General features: G+C 36.9%; 1 protein-coding gene and 1 non-coding gene across 2 annotated transcripts in view; both read left to right on the top strand.

The window, feature by feature from the left end:
- LOC104677925 (ankyrin repeat domain-containing protein 18A-like) overlaps positions 1-26,790 on the top strand; it is a 60,429-nt gene that overhangs the window by 4,576 nt on the left and 29,063 nt on the right. Inside the window, 8 exon segments of the mRNA XM_030937889.1 lie at positions 112-285; positions 4,774-4,880; positions 5,650-5,787; positions 8,388-8,455; positions 12,867-12,920; positions 15,174-15,244; positions 19,936-20,853; positions 22,445-22,594. Of these exon segments, the coding sequence (XP_030793749.1) occupies positions 112-285; positions 4,774-4,880; positions 5,650-5,787; positions 8,388-8,455; positions 12,867-12,920; positions 15,174-15,244; positions 19,936-20,853; positions 22,445-22,594 (1,680 nt within the window).
- Positions 7,159-7,261, top strand: LOC115899779. Its single transcript, XR_004059384.1, has one exon. It is a non-coding gene; the product is annotated as a U6 spliceosomal RNA (small nuclear RNA).

Genomic DNA, 26,790 nt, shown 5'->3' with positions numbered 1-26,790 from the left:
AGAGTTAAAATGAATTTATCTCATTTAAATATAACTAGTTGGTGAAACCTGTGGAATACGTATTTTGAATTCTTAGAATTTATAGTGTAATTTTTTATCTAACACAAATAGGCTATACATTGCCAGGAAGAGGCTTGTGCAATTATTCTCCTGGAACGTGGCGCCAATCCAAACATTAAGGATATCTATGGCAACACTGCTCTCCATTATGCTGTGTATAGTAAGGGGACTTCACTGGCAGAAAAACTGCTTTCCCACCATGCAAATATTGAAGCACTAAATGAGGTATAAATCAATCAACTTTCTTTTCAAAATGTTTGTTTTAACATTGACATAGTTAAGAGTCAGTTTTTCATATTTGGAACTCAAGTGTTTCTGAATAAAAATATTTTGAAATAATTGTCTAAAATTTTATTTTAAATATTGATACTTTTAAAGAAGCATTAGAGGGCACAGCTTTCTTAGTGCACTTATGGGAAGTATTTGTGAATTTGTTAAGGTAAAACTTCTTTTCAAATATTTGTTTCCTACCCCAGGTGTATTTTTTTTTTCTAATTAGTACTTAAAAAAATCACAGGAAAAAAATTACCCTGGAAACAGGTTTTATCTTAAAACTCAAAACTAAAGCAACTTACAATAAATGGAAATCTTGCTGCTGCTGACAGTTTTCTAAAAAAAAGGATGTATCTTTCATTGATAAGATTTAAGAGGGAAAAATGGGAAGGGAAAAGGAGAACAATCAAAAACATGCAGGTCACTTGGAAATTAGGTAATGAGGGAAAATGCCAAGAAGAGGTTTTGTTTTTTAGTTTGTTGTTTTTCCAGTTTATGTATTGAGACAAAGTGCTCTTCAGCTTTGGGGTAATCATTTTTGGTTTGGTAAACAGAGTGATTGAAACTTGCATGAAGATTAATTCTTAGAGGACTCTGAGGAAACCAGATTGGCAGTGAGTAGATGGTGATGAGGTGAGAAACACTTCAGCAAAGGGTGGAACAAATTAGTAACTGACTTATTACCCATCCTGGCAAAAACAGTCACTTAGATAAGAGTCTAAACTCTCAAATCTAGAATATCTTGGTGGGAAGGTGGGAGATAAGGAACTTATAAACAGCAAAATCAACTGGGATTTTGGGTTTACTTGTCCCTGTTATACCCACACCCAGGAAAATTAACTGGAGTTTTAATAAAAAACTCTATCTCATACTCTTCTCTTTCTGGCCACATCCCAACTGATAAAGGATACTGGCCGTGTGGGTGAGAGATGAAACGGAAGTGATTGTCTGCTGCAGTAATTCTTAGCTAGAATTGTGCATTACAGTGACCTGGGGAAATTTTGTTAAAAATCTACAAGTGTAGGCTTTCCCCTGAGGTTTTTGATGTAATAGATCTAATAAGTTCTGAACATGTATGGTTAATAATATTTTCTTGAAGTCATACACAATGGCATGTACCTGTAGTCCCAGCTACTCAGGAGGCTGAGGTGGGAGGATTGCTTCAGCCCAGGAGTTTGAGTCCAGCCTGAGAAACAGTAATTTTTGTTTGTTTTGAGACGGAGTCCCACCCTGTTGCCCAGGCTGGAGTGCAGTGGCATGATCTCCCCTCAATGCAAGCTCCGCCTCCCAGGTTCACGCCATTCTCCTGCCTCAGCCTCCCAAGTAACTGGGACTACAGGTGCCCGCCACCACACCTGGCTAATTTTTTTGTATTTTTAGTAGAGACAGGGTTTCACCGTGTTAGCCAGGATGGTCTGGATCTCCTGACCTCGTGATCCGCCTGCCCCTTAGAATTTATAGTCTAATTTTTTATCTTACACGAATAGGCTGTACATTGCCAGGAAGAGGCTTGTGCAATTATTCTCCTGAAACATGGCGCCAATCCAAAAATCTTGTCTCTTACAACAACAAGAGCAAAAACAAATACCTCAGCATTCGAATACACTCCTGATTAAGAAGCACAGAATAGATAAGTGCAGTATATAAATTCCTGTATCTCAAAGACATAAGAAATCTCTAAAAGAGTTGGCATTTGATAGGTGCTACTTTCTTCAAAGTCTCCTTTCCAATAACGTTAACCTGACTTATCTGTCTTTCTCTACGTTTGTGACTGGGAAGTGAAAGGAAATATCATTGGCAACAGCTCTCAGCTTACAGAATAACACCCTTTCCTTCCCACCATGAATCATTCACTGCCATTCAGAGAGTCTTCAGCAATTTGCTTGTGGGTAATCTTTCAATAAGTAGAGGCTGACCCTTTCACAATTTCATGTTCCTCTGTCACCATTCTAGTGATTATGTGTCAAAAAATGTTCATTACAAGTGAGATTTTTTTCAATTAGATTAGTAGCAAATCCTGAACTTTTTTTTTTCAGTTGAAGTTGTATTAGGGACTATCTGAGTGTGTCTGTTAAGTTTATAGAGCTTTGGCGTAATCAGGATGTCAGTTTTAAACACAAATCCTTGAAGTCAGTGAGAATACAATAGAAATTCTTTTAATAATTCAGTTTCTGCAGTCCTATGAACTAATTATCTATTTGGTTAACAAACTGGGAAAATGATATACACAGATTGCAAATGAGTAAATGTTGGGAAAATTCTTGAGGTGGGTATTATCAGTCTTAACAGCAATTTTTATTATGTATATTTCAGGGCCTGAGTTTTTTTATTAAACATATGATACTAGAGAAAGAAAAAGTTCCACATGCAAATACTTGGTTTATATACAATCATTTAGTAACACATTCATAGCAAATATAAAAACACAAGGGCAATAGTCTACATGTGGCACATAGATTTGTTCTTTGCCTCTTTAAATTGAGTCAACATGTAAAATTTAGTAAACTCATGCAGAAATCTGGACCTCAGGCTTAAGAATCAAATCTGGTGTCCCCTGAACCACATCAGTGCTTGGTCTGCTGTGCAGAGGTTGCCCTGTGTAGGAGGCACATATTCTCCAGTTTGCTACTGTACCCACCTGAATACTTCACTTACTTAGGTAACCTCCTTCATCCTTACAAGTATTTGAGTTTACAACTCCTTTTTTATAGTATATTTTCATAAAGATATCAAGTTTTTCAAGACAACATATATTAGTTCATAATATATAGTCTATAGTTTATATAAATCCCTCAATTACAGAGTTGGATTTTAGAATTCAGAAGTTTAACTCTTTTTTTATATCTATACCACAAATAGTGATCTGCTCATAAGAATGCCTAGAAGCCTTTTTAGGTTATGCCTGCTGAGAAGTGGATAGATTATGAATATTGTAGACATTATATCTTTCTTCTCAGCAATGTCCCTTAAAAATGCAAGTGACGGCTGGGCACGGTGGCTCACACCTGTAATCCCAGCACTTTGGGAGGCCGAGGCAGGCAGATCACGAGGTCAGGAGATCCAGACCATCCTGGCTAACATGGTGAAACCCTGTCTCTACTAAAAATACAAAAAATTAGCTGGCAAATGTAGTCCCAGCTACTTGGGAGGCTGAGGCAGGAGAATGGCGTGAACCCGTGAGGCGGAGCTTGCATTGAGGGGAGATCATGCCACTGCACTCCAGCCTGGGTGACAGGGTGAGACTCTGTCTCAAAACAAAAAAAAAGCAAGTGACTTACTGGCTTTTGTTATGCTAGAAATATACATCAGTATTAGAACTTTTCTTGATAAGCCATTGTATTTTTATTTCTGATTTATATTTTGCCTAAAGTAAAAAAAAATGTTAAATAGCAATTTAAATGGAAACCAATACAAATGGATTTTAAAAGTAAAGTTGCATTAGCATCCCAGGATTATCATTATAATTGAGAATAAAATTTCTTACTGAGCTTTGCTTTTTAATATTTATTTTCAAAAATTTTTAACTGGTCTGTATTACACAGAACACATACTGAACTTTCTAAGTTAAGATGAAAATCTATCTTCTTGTATTAGGAAAAATCCCATGCACTATTTAATAGTAAGGAAAATAAGTGAATTTGAAGCCAGTCTCCCTTAATTCAGAGCTCATTTCCTTAGTGACCCCTTTGCATCAGGAGTGCCTGACATTGACATCCTGACACCGTTGATACAAGTGAATCAAGCAAGTTTGTACCACCCAGAGGAAACCTACACTTGTATTGCGAAGCTCTGACAACTGTATCCCTGAAACTCTAGTTCCTAAAGTGTTAATGTTTGCCACAAAAAGTATTGTCAAATTGAGATTAGGCAAAGTTCAAGGGATTTCTAGATTTTTGGCCATGTAATACAGTTCTGTAATACTTCTCAAATGCAGATGATCATGGAACCTTTTTGTTGGGGTACAGTTCTTCTGGTAAAACAAATATTCTTTAAAATATAGTTTAAGAAACACTACTCTAGAGATAATTTAAATCATTAATTTATTTTAAAAACTTAAAGCATTTGCTACTATGTCTTAGGTTTTAGGGTTATAGAGAAAAAAGATACAGCCTTTGTCCTCAAGAAGCTCTTGGTTTCAGTGGGAAACAATGAAATAATTACGATATACTGTGCTAAATGCTGAGATAGAAGCAAGGATTTTTGGGACTGGTAAATAAAGTGAGTTTTGGAGATGACCGAAGTTAATGTGGGGAGGCAGAGGAGGGGTGTTTGCAAGGCAGTATGTGGGAAAGAACAGAGGAGTGAAAAGGAAGGGACTGCTTTGCATTTACTTTCTTTCTTTATTGCAAGTTTAAGTTCATAGCATCTTATAGAAGACTTTTAGTTCAGTTGAGAAATATGTAATTTTGTGAATTATAAATTGTTTTTGCTTTCTTACAGGAGGGAAACACTCCACTTTTGTTGGCTATAAATTCTACGAGACAGCAAATGGTGGAATTTTTATTGAAGAACCAGGCAAATATACATGCCGTTGACAATTTCAGAAGGTGCAATAGTTTTTGATTTTTGTTGTTTTTTATTTCCTAAAAACCTGAGTGTTCTAGAGTGGTAACTCAAGTAAGAAATGTTAATAAGATTCACTTATAATTATTGGCATATAGCAAAAAAAAATACAAATAATCAGTTAGGTAGAAAAGCAGTTATTTGGACTGAGTAACATCAAAAGCAGTATGTAGTAGGCTTCATCTTCTCTTATAGACTGTTATTTGTAATCTGATGTTTTTGGTCCTGTAATCATAATAACTAAAGGGGTTTTGTATTTTCTAAATTTTATAAAGCATAGACTTTGACTTTCAGTTTACAACTACTACTATTACTATAGTTGTTGTTGTTGCTGTTGTTTTCAGCCTGCAGATAGCTCTTACTTGTTTGATCCCTAGCTGACTTTGAATTACAATATATCAGACTAGGAAAACAATGGGGAAATCTTCATCTAAATCTTTGCCTACTTTAGATAAGTGACCTCAGCACAGTTTCTTGGTCACCAAAAGATTATAAATTAGGAGCTTGTATTATGTCATATCCCAATGGGACAAGAAGCTTCTTTGTTGTCCCTGCCTTCTAGCCTTGGTGGTAATTTACCACCAAGATGAACACTTGAGCACCCAATATGCTTATACACATAAGCTAGTACATGTAAATGGTTATTATGTCTATCCTGACAGGCAAGGTATGAAATCGGTAAAGTGTATCCAATTTGCTAATTAAATATCTTTATTAAAGTTCTTGTGTGCTGTTATTTCTTTGTTATTTTAGAACAGCCCTCATGCTTGCTGTGCAGCATAACTCGTCAAGTATCGTCAGCATCCTCCTTCAACAAAATGTAAATATCTTTTCTCAAGACGTGTTTGGCCACACTGCTGAGGATTATGCTGTTTGTTGTGATTTGAGAAGGTATATGCTTATATTAGGTTAATACTAAATTAAGGTTTAAAATAATTACAAATATTGCATCTTATACATTAGGTGAGAGTTCATAGTTTGGTTGAGGTAGTTTGGAATGGCAACAAGTTAGTCTACTTTTTAACCAGAAATCAAACAGAAAGCCAGACTAGTTAGAAGTAGCAATGAGTGCAAGGTTCTTTCAGAATCTTTGAAGACCTTTATCCCTAGGGATCTCAGTGTTGTTCATTTCATTCCAAGTATTACCCTTGTATGTGAGACATAAATAATGTCACATCTTTTACTTTCTTTTTTTCTTTCTTCTTTCTTTTTTTTTTTTTTCTTTTTAAACAAAGTCTCACTATGTTGCCCATGTTCCTGAGCTCAAGTGATTCTCCTGCCTCGGCCTCGCAAAGGCCACCATGCCTGGCCTGACTTTCCAGATTAGTTGTTGGGTCTTGAAATGTCCAGTGTAGCAAAAAATCTTGTATTATTCCCTGGGGCTATCTCTTATGCCTTCCTCCTTTGGATTTCTCAAAAAGCTAAGGGGTTCCCTAAGTCCAAGGGAGACAATCTTGCTTTACAAGTCAGAAGAAGGGGGGGAAAGGCCATTCTAGTCATTCTGTTGTTTCCATTGATTCACTTCCTGTATTGCTGCCATTGTAACTTGTCCTGCAATCTGGTAATGATTGTCTTTTGGCACCAGGATGCCCTTACTGATTCAGATCCCTCACTCTTCATATGACTCATACACAGTATCCACAGCTACAGTGTTTTTTAGTTCATGTACATAGGCTCAGCCATTGTTCCCAGCACCCTGCTCTGGCAGAGAGGCCTCCTAGCTTTACCCACACACATAGTGAGTAAATTGACCTTCTCCCTAATACTAAAAACCTTATTTGTAGCCCACCTCTTAGCTAGGCCTAGCCTATACCTTCATGGTATGTTATCCTTTGAGACCAGTTTCCATCTGTTCTCTAGCAAATATTAGTTGGATTGTACTCAACAGTCAGGGATATTCAAATAATGTTGCAGGAAGAGAGCAGAGGTCCCTTTGCCTTTTGTTGTCACATCTGTATCTTGAGCCTTTTTTCTGTCCTGTGTAGCAGCTTTTGTTAGATAGCAGAATGTTCCACATTATCCTTCAATAGAGTAATGGGCACCAACTTGGAGTTGGCCCCTCAAGTAATGTGTTTCCATAATAATGAAAATCTGTCAGGCTATTTGCATCTCTCCCTCAAGTTTTTAAAATATTTTAAAATTCTACCTCACAGGAAGTCATTCAACAGAATTCTCTGTATCTAAAGTAGGTAATTTGGATTTTACAGAGCTAAGCCTCATCCATGACTTTTGAGTATCCGTGTATAAAACAGGGCTTTATACTTGTTTCAACAGCACATATTCTAAAATTGGATCAATACAGAACAGATAAGCATGCCTGCTGCCTAAGGATGGCACACAAATTCAGAAAGCATTCCACATGTTGCATAGTCCCTAGAAGGTCATTTGACTATTTGTTAACTAGCTTCAAGGAAATAATGTGAGTCAAACCAAAACAAGAGTCACCCGATATGGAAATTGTTATTATGATCATTATAGAAGTATTCATGTAAGGTGATCTGTGAAATGAGAACAGAGCTGAGTGGCATATGGGATGTTACATGCAAATATGTTGTTAGTACATGACTTGGAAATGAGGAAACATCAACTTGCATCTCTTTCATGGAACTGAAAAACAATACAAGCAGGGCTTTGTCTTGTATGTCAGTCGGAGAGGACCCAGAAAATGCAGCCTCTGACAGAGACCTGCTGGCTCTGAGTTTGAGGAGGTAGAGAAGGAATGGTAGTTGTCCCAGCCAGGTTTTGACATCTATTAGTTTTCTGCCCTTGGTGTGATTGATGAGCTCAGTAATAGGGGACAATTAGGTTATATGTTTTAATGAGACAATAATATATTTATATATAAATTTAGTTACAAGTTATGAACTAGCTAAAATGCTCTGAACTATAAGCCACGATGAATAGAACTAATAACCAAAATTAGCACTTAATAATATTCTCTGAAAACTGTGACATTCAAATATTAGAACCTATAAAAAAACACTCATCAGGTTTTATTTGAGATTCCAAAATTGTTCCAGCAATGCAGCTCAGGAATAAATTTTTCCATTGCTTTACTATTTCTCTGAACATTTAAACATTTTATCTCATTACATCCTCCTAACAACCTAGTAAAGTCAAGTAGTAAAATCTTTGTTTTTTAGAGGAAGCCACGGAGCCTAAGAGAAGCAACTGGTCTGAAAACAAAATACCTATTGGTTACAGAGCGAGGACTTACTCTGAGTGCAGGACAGTTTCCAGGCTGTTAAGTTAACTAGAATTAACTTACTGAGCTATGCTTTTCTCAGTTTATGAGTACTTCCTGTTTTTCTTCTTTAATTAGAAGCTTAATAAGTTTATAGAGCTTAAAATTTTAAAGTGTATTGGACATTAGAGTTCTGATATTAGCTCTGATATGGTCTGAAATGCTTTAAGAATTTAATATGTTTGGTAAATATTTTTCATATCGCTATTAAAATACTAATTTTATTTATTACATTTATTATGCATAGCATTCAACAACAAATTTTGGAACATAAAAATAAGATACTTAAAAATCATCTTCGAAATGACAATCAAGGTAAGACTTCTGATAGTAAATTTCTCATTTCTCTTGGTGGTCTTACTGATTTTAAAGAGCAAAATTACAGGCCAGGCATGGTGGCTTAAACATGTAATCCCAGCACTTTGGGAGGCCAAGGCGGGTGGATCACCTGAGGTCGGGATTTTGAGACCAGCCTGGCTAACAGGGTGAAACCACATCTCTACTAAAAATATGAAAATTAGCTGGGCATGGTGGCGGGTGCCTGTAATCCCAGCTACTTGGGAGGCTGAGGCAGGAGAATCACTTGAACCCAGGAAATGGAGGTTGCAGTGAACTGAGATGGCACCACTATACTCTAGCCTGGATGAAAGAGCGAGACTCTATCTCCAAAAAAACCCAAGAAAAGTAAGATTACGTATTTTTAATCATAAAAGAGCAGTTTAAAATATGTATATTTATGTATAAATTAATTTTTTTAATTTAATTTCTTTAGTTTAGAATTCAGAGTTATTTAAGAAGTTAGTTCTCAATCTCAAACAGTATTCTCTGAAAAAAATTCGTTTATGATCCCTGAAATTCTACATTATATTTTTGTATTAATATAAATAAGAAATTAGATTTTTAAGTTAACATGTTGCATTTTCCTCTATAATTACATTGTTACAAATTGGACTTATTATGCAAATGGATCTTCTATTTAATTTTTATAGTAAATGGTTTATATTTAGTAAATAAATGTTAATTACAGTTGATTCTTGAATATTTTGGGAGTTAGGGACTCTGATCCCTGTGCAGTTGAAAATCTGAGTATAACTTTGACTCCTTCCAAACGTAACTACTAATAGCCTACCATTGACTGGAAACTTTACTGATAACATAAACAGTCGATGACCACATAGTTGGTATGTGTTGCATTATTATATACTATGCTTTTAGAATAAAATAAGCTAGAGAAATGAAGCTGTTACAAAGAAAATCATAGAAAGAAAAAAACATACCTACTATTCATAAACATAAGTGAATCCTCCCAAAGGTCTTCATCTTCATCATCTTCAGGTTAATTAGGCTGAGGAGGAAGAAAATGGTTGGTTTTGCTGTCTCTTGGTTGCAGAAGCAGAAGAAAAATCTGCATATAAGTGGACCCCTGCAGTTCAAACTCTTATTGTTCAGGGTGAAGTGTATTACACAGAAATTTGTGTCACTAAGAAAGTAACTGTCTTTAGAACTGGGAATTCAACAATCCCTTTCTGATACCATAAACAAATGGCAATAAGAACCATAAAACCGAGCCATTGTGCACCCATACAAATAGGAGATTATTTCTGAAGATACCTACTGAATACAGAAGACAGAAAAGTAATTCCTTCCCAAGAAGCAGAAGTTATGTTACATATTCTTATACAAACAAGGTCTACTTCTAATTTATTCACCATAAGTTGGAACCTCATGAGATATATTCACTTCTTAGAACAAGCTGTGTTTTTTTATGTGCTGGATAATTATAATAATAGTAATTTTGTTGGGACAAGGTAATCTGTTACCAGACTGGGCGTGGTGGCTCATGCATGTAATCCCCGCACTTGGAAGACCAAGGAAGGCAGATCACTTGAGGTCAGGATTTTGAGACCAGCCTGGCCAACATGGTGAAACCCTATCTCTACTAAAAGTACAAAAATAAGCCAGGCATGGGGGTGGGCACCCATATTCCCAACTACTCGGGAGGCTGAGGCAGGAGAATTGTTTGAACCTTGGAGGTGGAGATTGCAGTGAGCCGAGAACGTGCCACTGCACTCCAGCGTGGGTGACAGAGCAAGATTCCATCTCAAAAAACAAACAAAAAACAAAAAAAAAAAACTCTGGTAACCATTAGGCAAGAGATGATCATAATAAATATTCCAATAGCCAAACTCTAGGCTCAAAAAAATTTTTTTAATTATAATAAAATTATAAAAATGGTTCTGGTGTTCCTGCTTGGGGATCACTGCTACTAGCTGACTGGACCTCCCCGTTGGAAGTTTGTGATTTTGCTTTGGCAAAGTTTCATTGACTAGTAGAACTCATTCTGTTTTAGTGTATATAAAAAAAAAAGAAAAATGGTTTACAATAACAAAAGTATAACACCTAATGTGTTGTACAATCTGAACTGTATAAAGACACCATTAATTTAGTATATATTTGTCAAATCACTTCTATAAGTTAGGTTTGGCAAATGCACGAGACAAAGATGGAATTGACTTAGTTTTTGTCTTTAAGGTGCTCATAATAGAATATTAGAATATAGATAACTATTTAATTTTTGTGTTTTTTAACAGAATTTTTAAGAAAAATATTTTAATTCATTCATATATTTGTCCACTTAAAAAATAACTATCATGTATCTTTTATAGACTAAGCATTTTTCCAATGTGACAAAATACATTTAAAAAATACAGTTAGGAGATTGTTATTACCACTGTTATTTATTTACCACCTTAAATAGTTCTTACTATGTGTCCAGTGTCACCTGGGAGCTTATAGTTATTATTTATTACATATGTATCATGTTCAGTATGTTCCAGGCACATTTACATTTGTGGTAATGAATGCAAACTTCTAAAATGTGGGTAGGATTTAGGGTGAGCGTGCAGAGTGGGTGGAACTTTGCCAGGTAAGGAGGCAGAGGGATGATGCTTGGCAGAAGGAGTATCTAACAAGCTTGCATGTTTGACAGAAGCAGCACCCGTGAAGAATGAAAGTTTTAAAACACGAGGAGCAAGTTCAAAAGATAGGATACCTGAGTGAACTTTGTAGAGTTTATGAGCAGTTCAGATTTACTAGCGCAAAAAAAAAAAAATATGGAGAGCTTGTTAATGAAGTGAAAATAACTTATACTTATTATTTATTATGTGTTTATTATGTTTAGTATGTGTCAGTGAAGGCAACCTTAGGAAAGACTTTATTGTTGTTTTACCTGTGTCTAGAAACAAGTCCAGTAAAAGACTTTTAATGGTATAGAACTGAGTAGATCTTATCCTGTAGGCCAGGGGAAACTTCTGAGGTAGAATGCTTTTGGCTGCAAATACTGCAAGACCTAACAGTGACCAAAACCATAAGAATCAGGCTTGTTTTGGTTGTCCGGTGATATTATTGGATCCCACTTGTTCCTCTTTCAGCTATGCTGTTGGCAGTGTCTTGTTCATGTCTCCTTTCATGGTTGGCTACTTAGCAACAGCTCCAAACATCATGTTCTCACAAGACAGCATCTAAAGGCTGGAAGGGCTGCTTTTCTTCACATGTGTCTTTTAAATTGGGAGAAAATTCATAAGCTTGCAGGGGACTTTTTGTAATTTTTTTTTTTTTTTTTTTTTTTTTTGGGGATGTAGTCTCTCTCTGTCGCCAGTCTGGAGTCCAGTGGCACGATCTTGGCTCACTGCAGCCTCCACCTCCCAAGGTCAAGCAGTTCTCCTGCCTCAGCCTCCCGAGGAGCCGGGACAACAGGCACGTGCGACCACGCCCAGGTAATTTTTCTGTGTTTAGTAGAGACGGGGTTTCACCATGTTGGCCAGGATGGTCCTCGGTCTCTTGACCTTGTGATCCGCCTGCCTCAGCCACCCAAAGTGCTGGGGTTACAGGCATGAGCCACGGTGCTCAGCCCTTTTTGTAAAATTTTATTAGCTGGGTCACACCACATGTTCATTCCTAAACCAGGCTCTGGGAAAGCAAATCTGGTTATGTGATTAGCTTTGAATAATCACTTACCTTTTGAAGCTGGAGAGGAGTATTGAGATAATAAATATCCAAATAGATTTGTGATTCTCCAGCAAGAAACAACAAGGAACTGCTCTTGGGTAGGGAGCCAGCAGTGTTTGCTCTAGAAATTCATTGGAAAATTGTGAGCAGGGGAGGCATTAGATTCAATTTGAGAATTAGGGCATTCTGTTCAGAGTATAAAGCAGGGATTGGCAAGCTTTTTCTATAAAGGGCCATACAGGAAATATTTTAGGCCATGTGGTCTCTCTTTCCCTCTCTCTCTCTCTCTCAAGAACAATTTAAGCAGCTGAAGGCCATGTGGTCTCTGTTGTAGCTACTCAACCCTGCAATTGTAGTGTGAAAGCAGTCATAGGCAGCATGTCAGTGAATAGGCATGATTGTACTCTCATAAAACTTTACTGAGAAAAAACTTAGGGTAGGCAGGATTTGGCCTGTGGTCTGCAGTGTGCTGACCCATTTTGTAGAGGGTAGGTGGAGGATAGGTGTCACCTGGGAGCATATAGTTATTATTTACTAGAAATTTATTATGTCCATTAGATGCCATGCACTTTTAAATTTGTGGTGATGACTGCAAGCTTCTAAAAAAATGGGTAGGATTTAGGGGAAGCATGCAGAGTGAGTGAAACTTTGCCAGGTAAGGAGGCAGAGGGGTGATGTTTTCTAGAAGGAATATCTAATAAGCTTGCATGTTTGGCAGAAACAGCAGCTGTGAAGCCTGCAAATTTGAAAAAAAGGAAAGAAGGTGCAAAAGGTGAGACACTTGAGTGTCTCTACTCTTAACCATGTGAAGAGACTGGGAGACAAGGGAAGCTTCAGCTGTAGTTAATGCTATAGTTTCCTTGTCACAAATCCATGGAGTCCATGAGTCTACTACAAAGTTTTCACCCATCCATGATAAAATAAAATGATGGAGCTCCAGTTTATTCATTTGAAAATATTGGTGTTGCCAGGGATGGTGGCTCCTGCCTGTAATCTTGTCAGTGTTGGAGGCTGAGCTAGAAGCATCCCTTGAGGCTAGGAGGTCCAGCAGCGTGGGCAACATCGCCAGACCTCGTGTCTATTTTTTAAAAATCTGTAGCTGGGTGTGGTGTTCTGCCCCTGTGATCTCAGCTACTTGGGAGGCTAAAGCAGGAAAATTACTTGAGCCTAGAAGTTTGATCCTGCAGTTAGTTATGATAGCAGCCTTACACTGTAGCCTAGGTGGCATAGTGAGACCCCCATCTCTGAGAAAAATCAAGTCAAATAGGATAAGATACAATAAAGTAAAATGTTGGTCTTTTTCTTGGAATTATGCTTTTCTAATTTGTTTTGCTTTTTAAAAATAAATTTAAGAAACAACAGTAACAGTTGGTTTATATAAGGTTTTTCTGCCCAAATCTCCATCTGCAGCCCTTTCTCTGTCTGCCTCTTTTTCTGGCATTACTGAGCTGCTGGTGATGCCCCCGTCACCATCCCTCTCATGTAGACAAATACATACACTCTGGGAGGCTTCTCTGCCTCTCTTGCCACTGTCTGGCATGTACTATCTTTCCTGCCCTCTGCCTCTTTTAATCTGGTGAACCTCACTGTCTAAGTCTCAGCCCATGCATGATCTCTAGAAAAGCCATCCCTGACAGCTTTTATTTTCATTTTTTTTTTTTTTTTGAGACGAAGTCTCGCTCTGTCGCCCAAGCTGGAGTGCAGTGGCCGGATCTCAGTTCACTGCAAGCTCCGCCTCCCGGGTTCACGCCATTCTCCTGCCTCAGCCTCCTGAGTAGCTGGGACTACAGGCGCCCGCCACCTCGCCCGGCTAGTTTTTTGTACTTTGTAGTAGAGACGGGGTTTCACCATGTTAGCCAGGATGGTCTCGATCTCCTGACCTTGTGATCCGCCCGCCTCGGCCTCCCAAAGTGCTGGGATTACAGGCTTGAGCCACCGCGCCTGGCCTATTCTCATTCTTTAAACCCCAGTGCCTACCACTTAGCAGGAGCTCAATAAACATTTAGTAAAATAAAGACTTTATACAAAGATGATTGCTACAGTCTAGCAACAAAAGGGATAGACGTGCAAAAACATGATGCGCAGTTCAGATGGTGAAGTGACATTAGAAAAATGGACAAAGTACTAAGGGAGCCCCAAGGACGGAGAGCCTGTGTATGTGGAGAAAGATAGCCAGATTCAAGGAGGACTTCACATAGCATTTTGAGCCTTTTTTCCTTTTTTCTTTTTCTGTTTTTGGAAAAAGTTCTTACTCTGTCATCCAGGGTAGAGTGCAATGGCATGATCGAGACTCACTGCAAACTGAAACTCCTGGGCTTAAGAGATCCTCTTGCCTCAACCTCTTGAGTAGCTGGGACTACAGGCACATACCACCATGCCTGGCAAATTTTCTGTAGAGTCAGGATTTCACTATGGTCTCCAGACTGGTCTTAAACTCCTGGCTTTAAGCAGTTATCCCACCTGGACCTTCCAAAGTGATGGGATTACAGGTGTGAGCTACTGTGCCCAGCCTACATTCTGAGTCTTACAACACAAAAATACATTTATCAGAATAGTAGAGGAAAACATTTCAGATGTAAAAAACAGAGTGTACATTATAAAGGTGTAACAGTAACAAAAATTTTGCAAATTATTAGTAAATAACAACTCGCTTAGCATGTTGTTAAAAAGATACTATTATGAAGTAGAGAATAGTAAAGTGTTACTTTATATGTTTTCACTGTATTTTTAAATTTTGTTTTGTTTCCAACAGTTTTGTTTATTTACATTGGGTGGAATAATTTGTGGGTGACCCTGAGACTTTTGCATGTCTTGAACCTGCTGATATCTAGTGTCTCCCCAAGTGGTTTGTTAAAATTTTAGATAATTAGAAGTGCTTCTTAAAAATGTAGATATTCCAGTAAACATTTAGCTTCATTTAAACTCTCAATTTATAAAAGTATGTTATTTTGTATCCATTTTTATAAAGATTATAGTCTTTATTCTAAGTCATTCATTTTAACTGAACATATGGATTTGTCAGCAGAACACAACTTAAAAGTGGCTTCAGAGGAAAAGCAAGAAAGGCGTGAAAGAAGTGGAAATAAACAGCCGCAGGTATATAGCAATTTAAATTTCTGGTTTACTATTGGTTTGTTTGTTTGTTTTTCTTTCATACCATGGCATAGTCCAAATGAAGTGACCTTTTAGGCTATCCTTTTAGAATCCAACAGAGCGTAATTTCATATTGAATTTTAAAACATTTTAGCCAGTTATAAAATTTAAAATATTCTTACAGTCTATAGTAACTCATAGCTATCTGTACCCTTGGAATTGAGGCCAGAAATTTCCAGAAGTCACTTTGCTCTTTTATTTTTATAACCTTCTTCATGATAAAGTGACATCAGAAATGGAGTTGTATTACTAAGCAAGAGAAATTATGAACAGTTGGACAGTGATGGCCCCTGAGTTCACCTCATGTTAAAGGAGTGGTTCCCAGTGGTTCAAACTTTGCAATTTTATGTTGCCGGTCACCAGTGCTGAGGTTAAAGACTTCGTCTGTTTTTTGGTTTCTGGTTGCCTTCAGTATCTATGTTCAGGGAGAGGATGGGTTCATAAAATCAGCCCAACTGCCTATTGAGAGAATCATGCCTTCCAGAAAGGGACTTTGGTGTCAGGGTACAAACAATAACTTTCTTGTTTTAACATAAATAGAAACTGCTATTAAAATTTTTTAACCCACTGTTACTAGTGGAGCTTAGAATATATTAGACCTGGATATAAGCAGATAACTTTCTAGATAACACTGTCATATTACAGTAGAACATTTGAAGTAGAATCTAAAAATTTTCTTCTGTTTCTGATTGGTATGCATTTTGGCTTCTAATAATTTAGCATTTGCCTACTCTTTAATCCTCAGAGATATTAATTCACTGTAGGGGTTCACTATTTAGGGTATGCTGAGGTAAAAATCCTTTCAAGAGAGAAAGCCTGTAGAATACTACATATCATCTGTGAACCCATTTCTGTCAGATTTAATTCATAATGAATTAAGTTTACTCCAAACAAACAGAGTTAAGCTTCCTGACTCATGTTTTTCTCCTATATTAAGCCAAGGCAAATTATTTTTTACTTCTTAGTTATAATCCAGTAACTTAGGGGTAGTAAAACATAGATTAAGTTTCACAGTTCAATTTTATTTATTTTCTATTTTTTCTTTGTTCATACTTAATTGAGACTAAAGTTAATTTTAACATATCCACCGTCAGAAAAGACATCTGAGAGACAAAAGAAGCAAATTAATTTTCACTTTGGCACCTGCAAAAAAAAAAAATGTCTCAAGAACCAAAACTGAGTAAAAATTGTAATAAAGACAATATATCTGTATATTCAGGACTTTCTTTAAAATTCATTACAATACCGGGCATGGTGACTCACACCTGTAATGCCAGCACTTTGGGAGGCCTAGGCGGGCGAATCACCTGAGGTCGAGAATTTGAGACCAGCCTGACCAATGTGGAGAAACCCTGTCTCTACTAAAAATACAAAATTAGCCAGATGTGGTGGCACATGCTTGTAATCCCAGCTACTGGGGAGGCTGAGGCAGGAGAATCGCTTGAACCTGGGAGGCAGAGGTTGTGTTGAGCCAAGATCATGCCATTGCACTCCAGCCTGGGCAACAAGAGTGAAAGTCCATCTCAAAAAAAAAAAAATTCATTACAAAAAAGTTCAACTGAAGATTGCTGAAAGTTTTGAAAAATCCAAAAGTACTGTTTGTCTGGAGGAAGAGCTCTTACATTGTAAACCTAAAAGAGGGACAAACTTAAAGGGAGTGCCCCGTAATCTGATGAATCATATCCCTGATAATATCCCTGAGGAAGCAGATGCACCTGGAGTGTCTAACTCTGTAGTATTCCAGGCATTACCGAAAGAGAACGAGCCCATCTCACTCAGGTCTTGTCATTGCATTTACACTCAGGGTCCCTCAAACACACTTGCCAGTCATCTTCTAAGCTTTATTCAAATGAAAATAAATCAGACTGTAAAAATTGTAACAAACCAGACATGTAGGCTGTTTCTCACAGAGATGAAGAAGAAAGAGAATTGTTGTAATGATACAGAAATTGAAAAATTAAGGAACCCAGTAGTTATGGTTGAAATGAAAGAAGACCAAGATTTGATATGCAAATGACAAGAAAATATAACCCACAATACCACAGATTGGAAATTAGACATTAGACATTGGCCTCAGTCTAGAGATGCAGAAAGTCTTTTTGATTTGTGGTTTGCTCACTCCAAAGAATTGAAGCATGTAATATGGATAGAAAGCTACAGTGTTTCTGCTGTTACAGACACTTACAAAAACCGAAAACCAATATAGCGCTTGTTCCACAAGCCATATGGAACTTAGAAGCTCTTCTAAAGCTTAGAAGATGACTGGCAAGTGTGTTTCAGGGACCCACAAGTGACAGTCCCACTGCTAATATCTATAAAAGCATGAAACCCGAATTAGAAAATGTGAGTTATTCTCCATCACATAGTGACAGAACATCAAAAGCATATCTAGAAGACTTACAGCAAGATATGCAAAGGCTTAAGAATGAGGTGGGCTTGTTACAAGTAGAGGTCCTGGCTTTGAAGAAAAGAAGTTCAACTATGAAAAGAAAGAGGTTCCCTTGCTGCTTCTCTTATTATAAGTTACCTGATTCTTTCTGGTTTTCTACTCAAGAAAATCTCATGTGTATAGTTACAGTGGGGTTATCTAAATGTGTAGTTACGTGTCAAAGTAGATTAGTGCTGCTATCTAAATGACAGTTCTGGAAAACATTCCCATAATCTTTGCTCATTCATCAACCTAAGTCTCACTATGAGTCTTTCTTCCAAGTGGCATATGGGCTGGGAAAATTATTTAACCATATACCATGTGACCTTCTGAACTAGATAAGCATAAGGGAAATTGCTAAAGAAATAATGTCTAGATTCTTTTTTCTATATTCATTTAAATATGAATTACATTTATTTAAATGATAAAATGGTAATACAATGGGAGGGAAGCAATGACTGAGAAGAGACGTGAAAATGTGTCTGACCTTGAGAGTTGCAAAAAATATTTCCAGCCAAAGAAGTCTGTTTAATGTGCTTCATGCATGCAGGTTTATCTGTTTGACTCAAACTGTTTAAACTTAGAATTCCATCATGGCCACTTTAAATAATTTTGGAAACAAATATATATACTTTCACATATTTAAAAAAATCATCACTCTCGAATGTTTCTGTTGAATCAGACTTTTACATGATGTTGTTTCATAAAATATGGTAGGTTTTGACATGTATGATTTTATCATATAAGTACCATAACTCCTCAGCCAAAAATTTAGCCTTTGACTCTATAGTAGAAAGCTGAGTTCTGTACATTGTGTTCTAAAGATAGACAAAAATCTAGAGATTTTCTTTCAAAGGAAAAGCAGATGAGGCCTCCCACCACCCTCTGAGCCATTAAATTGCTTTGCCAAAGTCACACCTTTAATTTATTTGATGAATTTAGTGTATTTATCTGGTAATTTATGTAATTCAGCAACATGTAATTGTATCTTCCCTTTTTGTGCCACGAAATGCTAGGTAATGCCACCTTAGGAGCGTTGGGTGAGTTACTTAATATTTCTTGGTTTTACTTCCCTTATCAAGTAGATAATGGGGCTAGAGTGGACAACTATACTGTATATCTCCAGCTATAAACTTTTGTGGTAATTGAATGTAAGTTTGAGGAACATCTCATTTTCCAGGATTCTGCACTAGCAACTCAGCAGTTTCACTCGACTCCTTGTGTTGTGGCAAACTTTGGTTCCTCTATTTCAGTGAGCACCTTCACTTTTTTGGTATCCCAGGATCCAAATGAAAAAATAAGGAGAACAAGCAGTGGGGAAAAGAATAGCTTAGTGCTGAAAAGGGAAAGGTTCTTTTCTGTTTCTGAAGCCCTACAAGGTCACATCCTTTCAATCTGGGTATTTCATGGAGAATCCAGGTGACAAAGACAGAAGACACATTTTATGCCTGTGTCTTCTTGTTTCTCTGTTTTTGTGTTGATATATTTACACCACAGAAGTACCTGTGATCTGATGGAGAACTAGAAGTAGAATCAGAAGCCCTGAGGAAAATCCTGCAGCTTGCTTATATTTTTAACCTCTCTTCTTTAAGGATTGTGATAATTAAATAAGTTCATCAATGTATGTATGTAGAAGTGCTTAGTACAATGTCTAGATTTATGATTTAGTAAATGTAATTCTTACAACTGACTAAAAAATGTTGAGTCAAATCACAATAGAATATGATCAGGGAAACAGAACTTTTAAAACTTTGAGAGATTTTATCTGTCCAAATAGACGTGGAGGTAAAGCTCTTGCTCTAGGGTGGTGCCTGGGTTAGATATCAGAGTATAAATGCAATTTCCTTTTTTCAAGATTTTAATTTAGTCAAAATTTTTAACATTTAACTTTATGCTTTGAGTTTGTTGTAATTCAGAGAAAGGTTTTTCCAATTCTGATATTCTTAAAAATTATCTAGAGAGAGAGAGTGTGTGTGTGTGTGTGTGTGTGTTTACTTTTATGGATTCATTGACATCAAATAAATTTTTGAACTTTTTGAAATGTATGCTAAGGTTCAAGGTTTTACTTCAACTTTTTCTCCAGTCTGATATCCACTTACAGCAACTTTTAATTCCATGAATGTACAGGTTGTTCTTTCACTTCAGAAATAACCATGATATGTTATTTTATTGAGTGCTAGCTAAAAATTTGTTTTGTTTTATTTAGGATTCTCAAAGTTATGGAAGAAAGAAGGATGTGATGTATGGAAATTACATGTTGAAGAGAGACATTGCCATGCTCAAACAGGAATTATACACAATAAAAAATGACAGTCTCAGAAAGGAAAAAGAATATATTCAAGAAATTAAAAGTATTACAGAAATGAATGCTAACTTTGAAAAGAGTGTAAGACTCAATGACGAAATGATAACAAAAACAACGGCCCAGTATTCGCAACAGCTTAATGAACTGAAAGCTGAGAATACAAGGCTGAATTCAAAATTGGAGAAGGAAAAACACAACAAAGAAAGACTAGAAGCTGAAGTTGAATCCCTCCATTCTAGCCTGGCCACTACTATAAATGAGTACAATGAAATTTTGGAAAGAAAAGACCTAGAACTAGTTTTATGGAGAGCAGATGATGTTTCTGGACATGAAAAAATGGATTCCAATATTTCTCAACTAACAGATAAGAATGAGTTGCTTACCAAACAACTTTCTAAAGCTCAGGTGAAGTTCAATACCTTTAAAGGTAAGCTTCATGAGACAAGAGATGCTCTCAGAGAAAAGACACTGGCTTTAGAAAGTGTACAGATGGACCTAAAGCAAGCGCAGTATCGATTAAAGGAAATGGAGCAGATGCATCCAAATGAGGAAGCTAAAGAAAGTCAATCCTTTGGAAAGCAGAACTCTTTAGAGGAGAGAATACATCAACAAGAACTTGAAAATCTATTGCTTGAACAAAAACTAAAGGATGCTTATAAGGAAGGCAATAATAAAGAGATAGTCATTAATATCCAAAAAGACTGTCTTGAGAATGGAAAGGAAGATCTTACAGAAGAAAAAAATATGGAATTAATGAATGAATATAATTATTTAAAAGAAAAACTGTTTCAGTATGAAAAGGAAGCAGCAGAAGGAGAAGTAAGTATGAAGAAAACCTTTTAACCTTCTGGAAAGAAAACTTAAACATTTCATTCTGGCTATATGTTGAACCTAGTTCAATATAAAAATAAATAGATGAAAATGTGTTTACCATACTGTATAATTCCATTTACATGAATCATCCAGGAAATACATGTATAGGAACAGAAAGAAGATTAATGTTTGTATAGGGCTGGGGCTGGAAATGGGTGGTGACTGCTAATGGGCATGAGGGATTGTCCTGGAGTGATGAAAATGTTCTCAAGTTGGATTGTAGAGATGGTTGCACGACACAGTAAATTTACTAAAAATCTTTGAACTGCTTGTTAAAACAGATAAATTCTATAAATCATATTTCAACAAAGCTGTTTTAATAAAAATCATATTTCCACAAAGCTGTTTTAATACAAAACCAAAAAAAAATATGTTTACTGTATCAGCTTGGAAACATACTTTGTTTCCAGAAAATAAAAGGTAGAACTGACAGATGCTTTCCTTTGAGTAAAGACGTTATGTCACCTATGAAATTTTAGTAGATACAGAGCAATGTTGATAAGGGAGGTAGTCTTATACTACTGAAATAATACATTTAATGTCTTTATGTTGCCACATTCTAAGACCATAATGAAGGGGGTAAATGGAAATGCTTGTACCTGAAATGTGTATTTTGAAATTAAGATTCAATTAAGTGAGCTGGTTTGACACTTAATTCTAGATTTCCCAGATGAAGTGAAGTTTGTTGCTGTGTCTTGTGATGCTTTTCCTTCAGTGACTCTCTCTTTTATGTATTTTGGTTTGTATAACTTTGTTTTGATTCATACCAATGTGACTTAAGTCTAAAAATATGTCAGTCTCACATTATGTATTTTTCTGACCACTTAGAATTTTAAAGACATCTACTTGTTATAAAATCACAATTTGGAATAAATGTCATACATTTTAGCAAAAAAAAAATTTGATATAATGTTCCCACTGGTAGGTATTTATAATTTACTGTGAATATGTTATGAATAATTAGCTCATAATTTGCATTTTAAGTCTCAATGACTATCATTTAGATATAACTCTTTCCCGTACAAGGATACTTGTAGCTGTCTGTGATTTATGAGTTTGACATTGAATCCCCATTTTCAGACTAATGAGGTGTGGCAGAGTTCACGGAGAATGGGATGGAAGTGAGTACGGGACACATATGTAGGAGCTAAGGTCAGGGAGGGAGTTAGAGGCCATGTTACCTAGCGCCTTGAAGGCTATTGGAATTTTACTTTTATTCTGAGATAAGAATCTGTTGGAAGGATTTCAATAGGTGACTGACTATGTGAGGAACTCAGGTTGAGTTGAGGGTCTAAGATGAATGCATAGTGGGCTAAATCCATCTGTCATGAAAGAGAATAATGATTTGGCAGGAAGATAACACCTTCTGTGTCCCTCACTGAATTCAGTAATAAAGAAGAATGTACATATGAGGAAACGAAAGTGAATCTGTGTGTGTGGTAATAATTTTCAAAGTATGTATGCTAGAGTTAAATATTATTAACATAATTTAGTAATAAGGCACTTTATAAAGTTGGTAACAAAAATATTTTATCAGGTGATTGTGAGACGACTTCAAGAAGAACTGGCTGATCACCTTAACAAATTTTCTATGTCAGAATCTCCGCTGGAAAGTACATCACATTGTCATATTAACTTGGATGAGACACGGGCTTCAAAGAAGAAATTATTTCAAGTAGAAAGTCAAGTGTGTATGGAATTTAACATGTAGACCATTAATCTGTAGCTGGTTGAATAATATAAAGTGTTTTAGGATACTAATTTCGGTGGACAGCTTGATTTTGTAATTTCATTATAATTGATTATTGCCATTTTATTATCTTTATAACATACTTATTTCTTCAGCTCTGGCTCTTGTTCTGACATTTTGAAAAATGGTTGCATATGTTTTTTCTTACAATGTTTACTCTTGGGAAAGTTGAGAATGATAAATCACTCCTCACAGAAAATTGACTTTTTTCCTGTTAAACAGTATTTTTAGATAATTTCCTTATTGTCTTGGTGAGGCAAGCCAGATTGAGTCAGAGGAGAAGGTTTAGTGGAATATTGCAGAAAGTTGTCTTATTTCTTCACTTTTGTGAATGGACACAGAAGCTGTGCCTATTCATTTCATGGATTCTAGGTTAATTTGTACAGAAAGGTCATCATACTGTTCTTTGAAATGCACACGTTTTAGATTAATTCACAAACTACTTGAAAAGTTAGGCATTGCCTTCATCTTCCTTTCATTTAAAATATACTGTAATGGCATAAAAATATTCAGATCTGATAGAGCATGTACATCCAAAATAGAGAGCTGAGAAAATTATCTTGATCCTACCATGAGATTTTTAAAACAATTTCACTGAGAGATAATTCACATGTCAGACAGTTCAACCATTTAAAATGTACAACTCAGTGTCTGTTAATATATTCACAGCATTGTGTAATCATCAGCACAATCAATGCTAGAACATTTTCACCACTCTGAAAAGCAACCCCACATCTCTTAGCCATGACTGCAACCCCTCTCCACGTCTCTCCACCTACCCCTACCCCATGTCTCTCCACCTACCGCTACCCCATGTCTCTCCACCTACCCCAGTTGTAGGCAACCACTGTCCACTTTTGTCTCCATAGATGTATATGGTCTGCATATTTTATATACACAGAGTCATACAATATGAAGTCCTTTCTGACTGGCTCTTTCACTTAGCAGAATGTTTTCAGAATTTTATCCATGTTGTAGCACATATCAGTAGTTTATTCCTTCTTATTGTCTAATAATAGTCTATTTCATGGCTACACCAGTTTTCCATTCATTCGTCAGCTGATGGACCTTTAGGTTGTTTCCACTTTTTGGCTATTATGAAAACAGCTGCTGTGAACATTCATTTACAGGTTATTGTATGGATGTATGTTTTTATTTCCCTGCCATTGGACTTTATCCTCAGTGTTAATTGGGCAGATGTCAGCCCCAGTTTTACCCATGCTGTCCTTCCTGCCTTCTCAGTTCCTGCTCATCTAGCCTCATTCATTCAGACCTGGCAGGCAATTTCCTCTTCATGAAGCTTTCTCTGACTCTTCTCTCACTGACCTTACATCTCAGCACTTGTTGCCCAGTCTGCAGAACAACTTAGCCCTTAATTTGACATGGCTTTTATTTTTGATGGAAGATAATTTTGTCTCATCATAAATTTACTTAAAGGGAAAATAATATCTGACATGCATGTCACCTATCCTTGTATAAATTGAAAATATTTTAGCTTGGCAGCTTTTAGCATAGAACAAAATATACCATACCAATTATTTCTTCTTTGAGACATTAACACAGTAAGTCTTTTATTCTAAGTGTATTTTTAGCAATTAAATATGAAATTAAAACCAATGAGTCTAATAGAGGAGAATTGTTCAATCAAATGCTCATGTTTTTCTCAGTATGAAAAAAGAATCTAAATTTGCCTTCCTTCACTATGTAGCCAAAACTGTATTTCTGGATGGTTGCCAGTTTGTCAGCTGAACAGTTCTGGCTGCAGCTTGTCTGGTGAATGATAGCACAGCCCCTTAATCCGAGCGCTCAGCAGAGTACTCATGAAAGCAGTGCCACAGCAACAGCTTCTGGGAGGGAATTGATTCAGAAGCCTTGATTTAGCAATAGAGTCCAGGGTTTTCAGCTCCGTGGCTCAGCCTGTCTCTGCTGGTCATGTCGGTTATGTACTACTCAATTCAGGAGGAGCTGTTTACATTGTAGTACATACATGACTGTTGCCCACTGAGTCATATGGAGAGAAAAGTAAGCTATAAATTATGCGCTCCCCGTTTGCTGCCACTTTCAGTGGTGTGAAGAATGATTCAGTGCAACTATAGGAGACCACTCCCATTGGAATGCCACCTGCCTAACGTGTACAATTGTCAAAATATAAAAAAGTAAAAATTACCATGCTAATAGCAAATATTATCTGTAGCTCACTATGTACATGGACTCTTCTAAGTGCTTCTAAGCAAATCTTATCTGTAGCTCACCATGTACCATGTACTCTTCTAAGTGCTTCATGTCAGTCCCCGCTTTAATCTTCCCAACATCCCAGTGAAGTAGATGGTATTATTCTCTCCATTTCATAGATAAAGAACCAGAGACACAGAAAATTGATTTTCTCAAGTTCACACAGCTAGTATCTGGTAGGACTGGGATTCAGACCCAGGCCTTCTGGCTTCTGTGTAGAACTGCTTCTCAAACCATTGCATGGAACACCTGGTTGGTGAGGTGGTTCATGCCAGTAATTCTAGCACTTTGGGAGGCTAAGGCAAGAACAGTACTTGAGCCCAGGAATTTGAGACCAGCCAGAGCAATATAAGTGAGACCCCGACTCTACCAAAAAAAATTTTTTTTAACAGATGAGGCATGGTGATGCATGCCTATAATCCCAGCTACATTGGGAGGCTGTGGTGGGAGGATCGCTTGAGCTCAGTATATCAAGGCTGCAGTGAGCAGTGATCAAGCCATCGCACTCCAGCCTGGGTAGCAGAGCGAGACTCTGTCTCATAAATAAAATGTTTTTTATAGATTCCCATAGAGTTGATTTAGACATCAGGCATAGAATTATTAGCCACTGTGATGCCTGCCTTGGGAGTAAAACATATAATAAGGGACAGGTTTCAACCATCTCAGTCAATAGCTTCTAACTTCTCCAGAAGGTTCTTATTTCATGAGTTCCTAAGCAAGAGATTACCTGGATAAGACATTTGGTGGACACCATTTTGAGATGAAGAATCTCGATTAGGAAGAAGGGAGATCTCTACTTGACTGGAGCTTCCCAGTGACATAGTTGAGTGTCCCGAGAAAGAAACTGTAGAACAAGATGTTCATCATGCCATATCTCTATGGAAAAGGAAATTTTTTAGAAGGAAACAAAGGCAAACAATTGATAATCTGATTCTCATGGGAAAGTTTTCATTATACAAGAAAAAAAGGGCTGGGTGTCATGGCTCATGCCTGTAATCCCAACACTTTGGGAGACTGAGGTGGGTGGAGGCCACCTGAGGCCAGAAGTACAAGAACAGCCTGGCCAACATGGCAAACCCCTGTCTCTACTGCAAATACAAAAATTAGCTTGGGGTGGTGGTGTGCAACTGTAGTCCCAGCTACTTGGGAGGCTGAGGCAGGAGAATCACTTGAACCCAGGGGATGGAAGTTACAGTGAGCCGACGTGACACCACTGCACTCCAGCCTGGATAAGAGACTGTGACTATCTCAACAAAAAAGAAAGAAAAAGAAAAAAAGGACAAAGTATAGTGGTCGCAAAAAGAAGAAAGAGAGATATGAAAGAGAGAGAAGAAAGGAAGGAAGGAAGGAGAAAGAAAGAAAGGAAAGAAAAAAAAAAAAGAAAGGAAGGAAGGAAGGACAAAGTAGGCTGGTCAATATCCAAAGAAAAAGGGAAAAAAAAAAGAAGGAAAAAGGACAAAGTATGCTGGTCAATATCCAAAGAAAAAGGGGGAAAAAAAAGAAAAGAAGGAAAAAGGACAAAGTATTCTGGTCAATATCCTAAGGGTGAGACAGCCCCCCTTCAAGATTAGAAAATAACACTATACTCAAAGTAACATCAATAAGAATCAACATAAAATAGATAAGATTCACTATCTACAAAAGTAATGTGCACCAAGTAGCAATGTATGAGTGTGTGGTTGAGAATATTGTCTATAATATGTGTACTAGAAGGAAGAAGCCTCAGTAAAAAGGTCAGAGTTGGAAATATATATTAGGGAATCCAGGTTAACCTTTGGAGATTTTAGGAGTTCTGAGAGAATTTAAAAAGAGGAGTAGCAGCCGGGCATGGTGGCTTATGCCTGTAATCCCAACACTTTGAGAGACCGAGGTGGGCAGATCATGAGGTCAGGAGTTCAAGA

This window comes from Rhinopithecus roxellana, chromosome 9, assembly GCF_007565055.1.
Source record: "Rhinopithecus roxellana isolate Shanxi Qingling chromosome 9, ASM756505v1, whole genome shotgun sequence".
In the NCBI taxonomy this organism is placed as follows: domain Eukaryota; kingdom Metazoa; phylum Chordata; class Mammalia; order Primates; family Cercopithecidae; genus Rhinopithecus; species Rhinopithecus roxellana.
The sequence above is the reverse complement of the archived record's forward strand: the minus strand, read 5'-3'. Positions and strand labels throughout refer to the sequence as shown.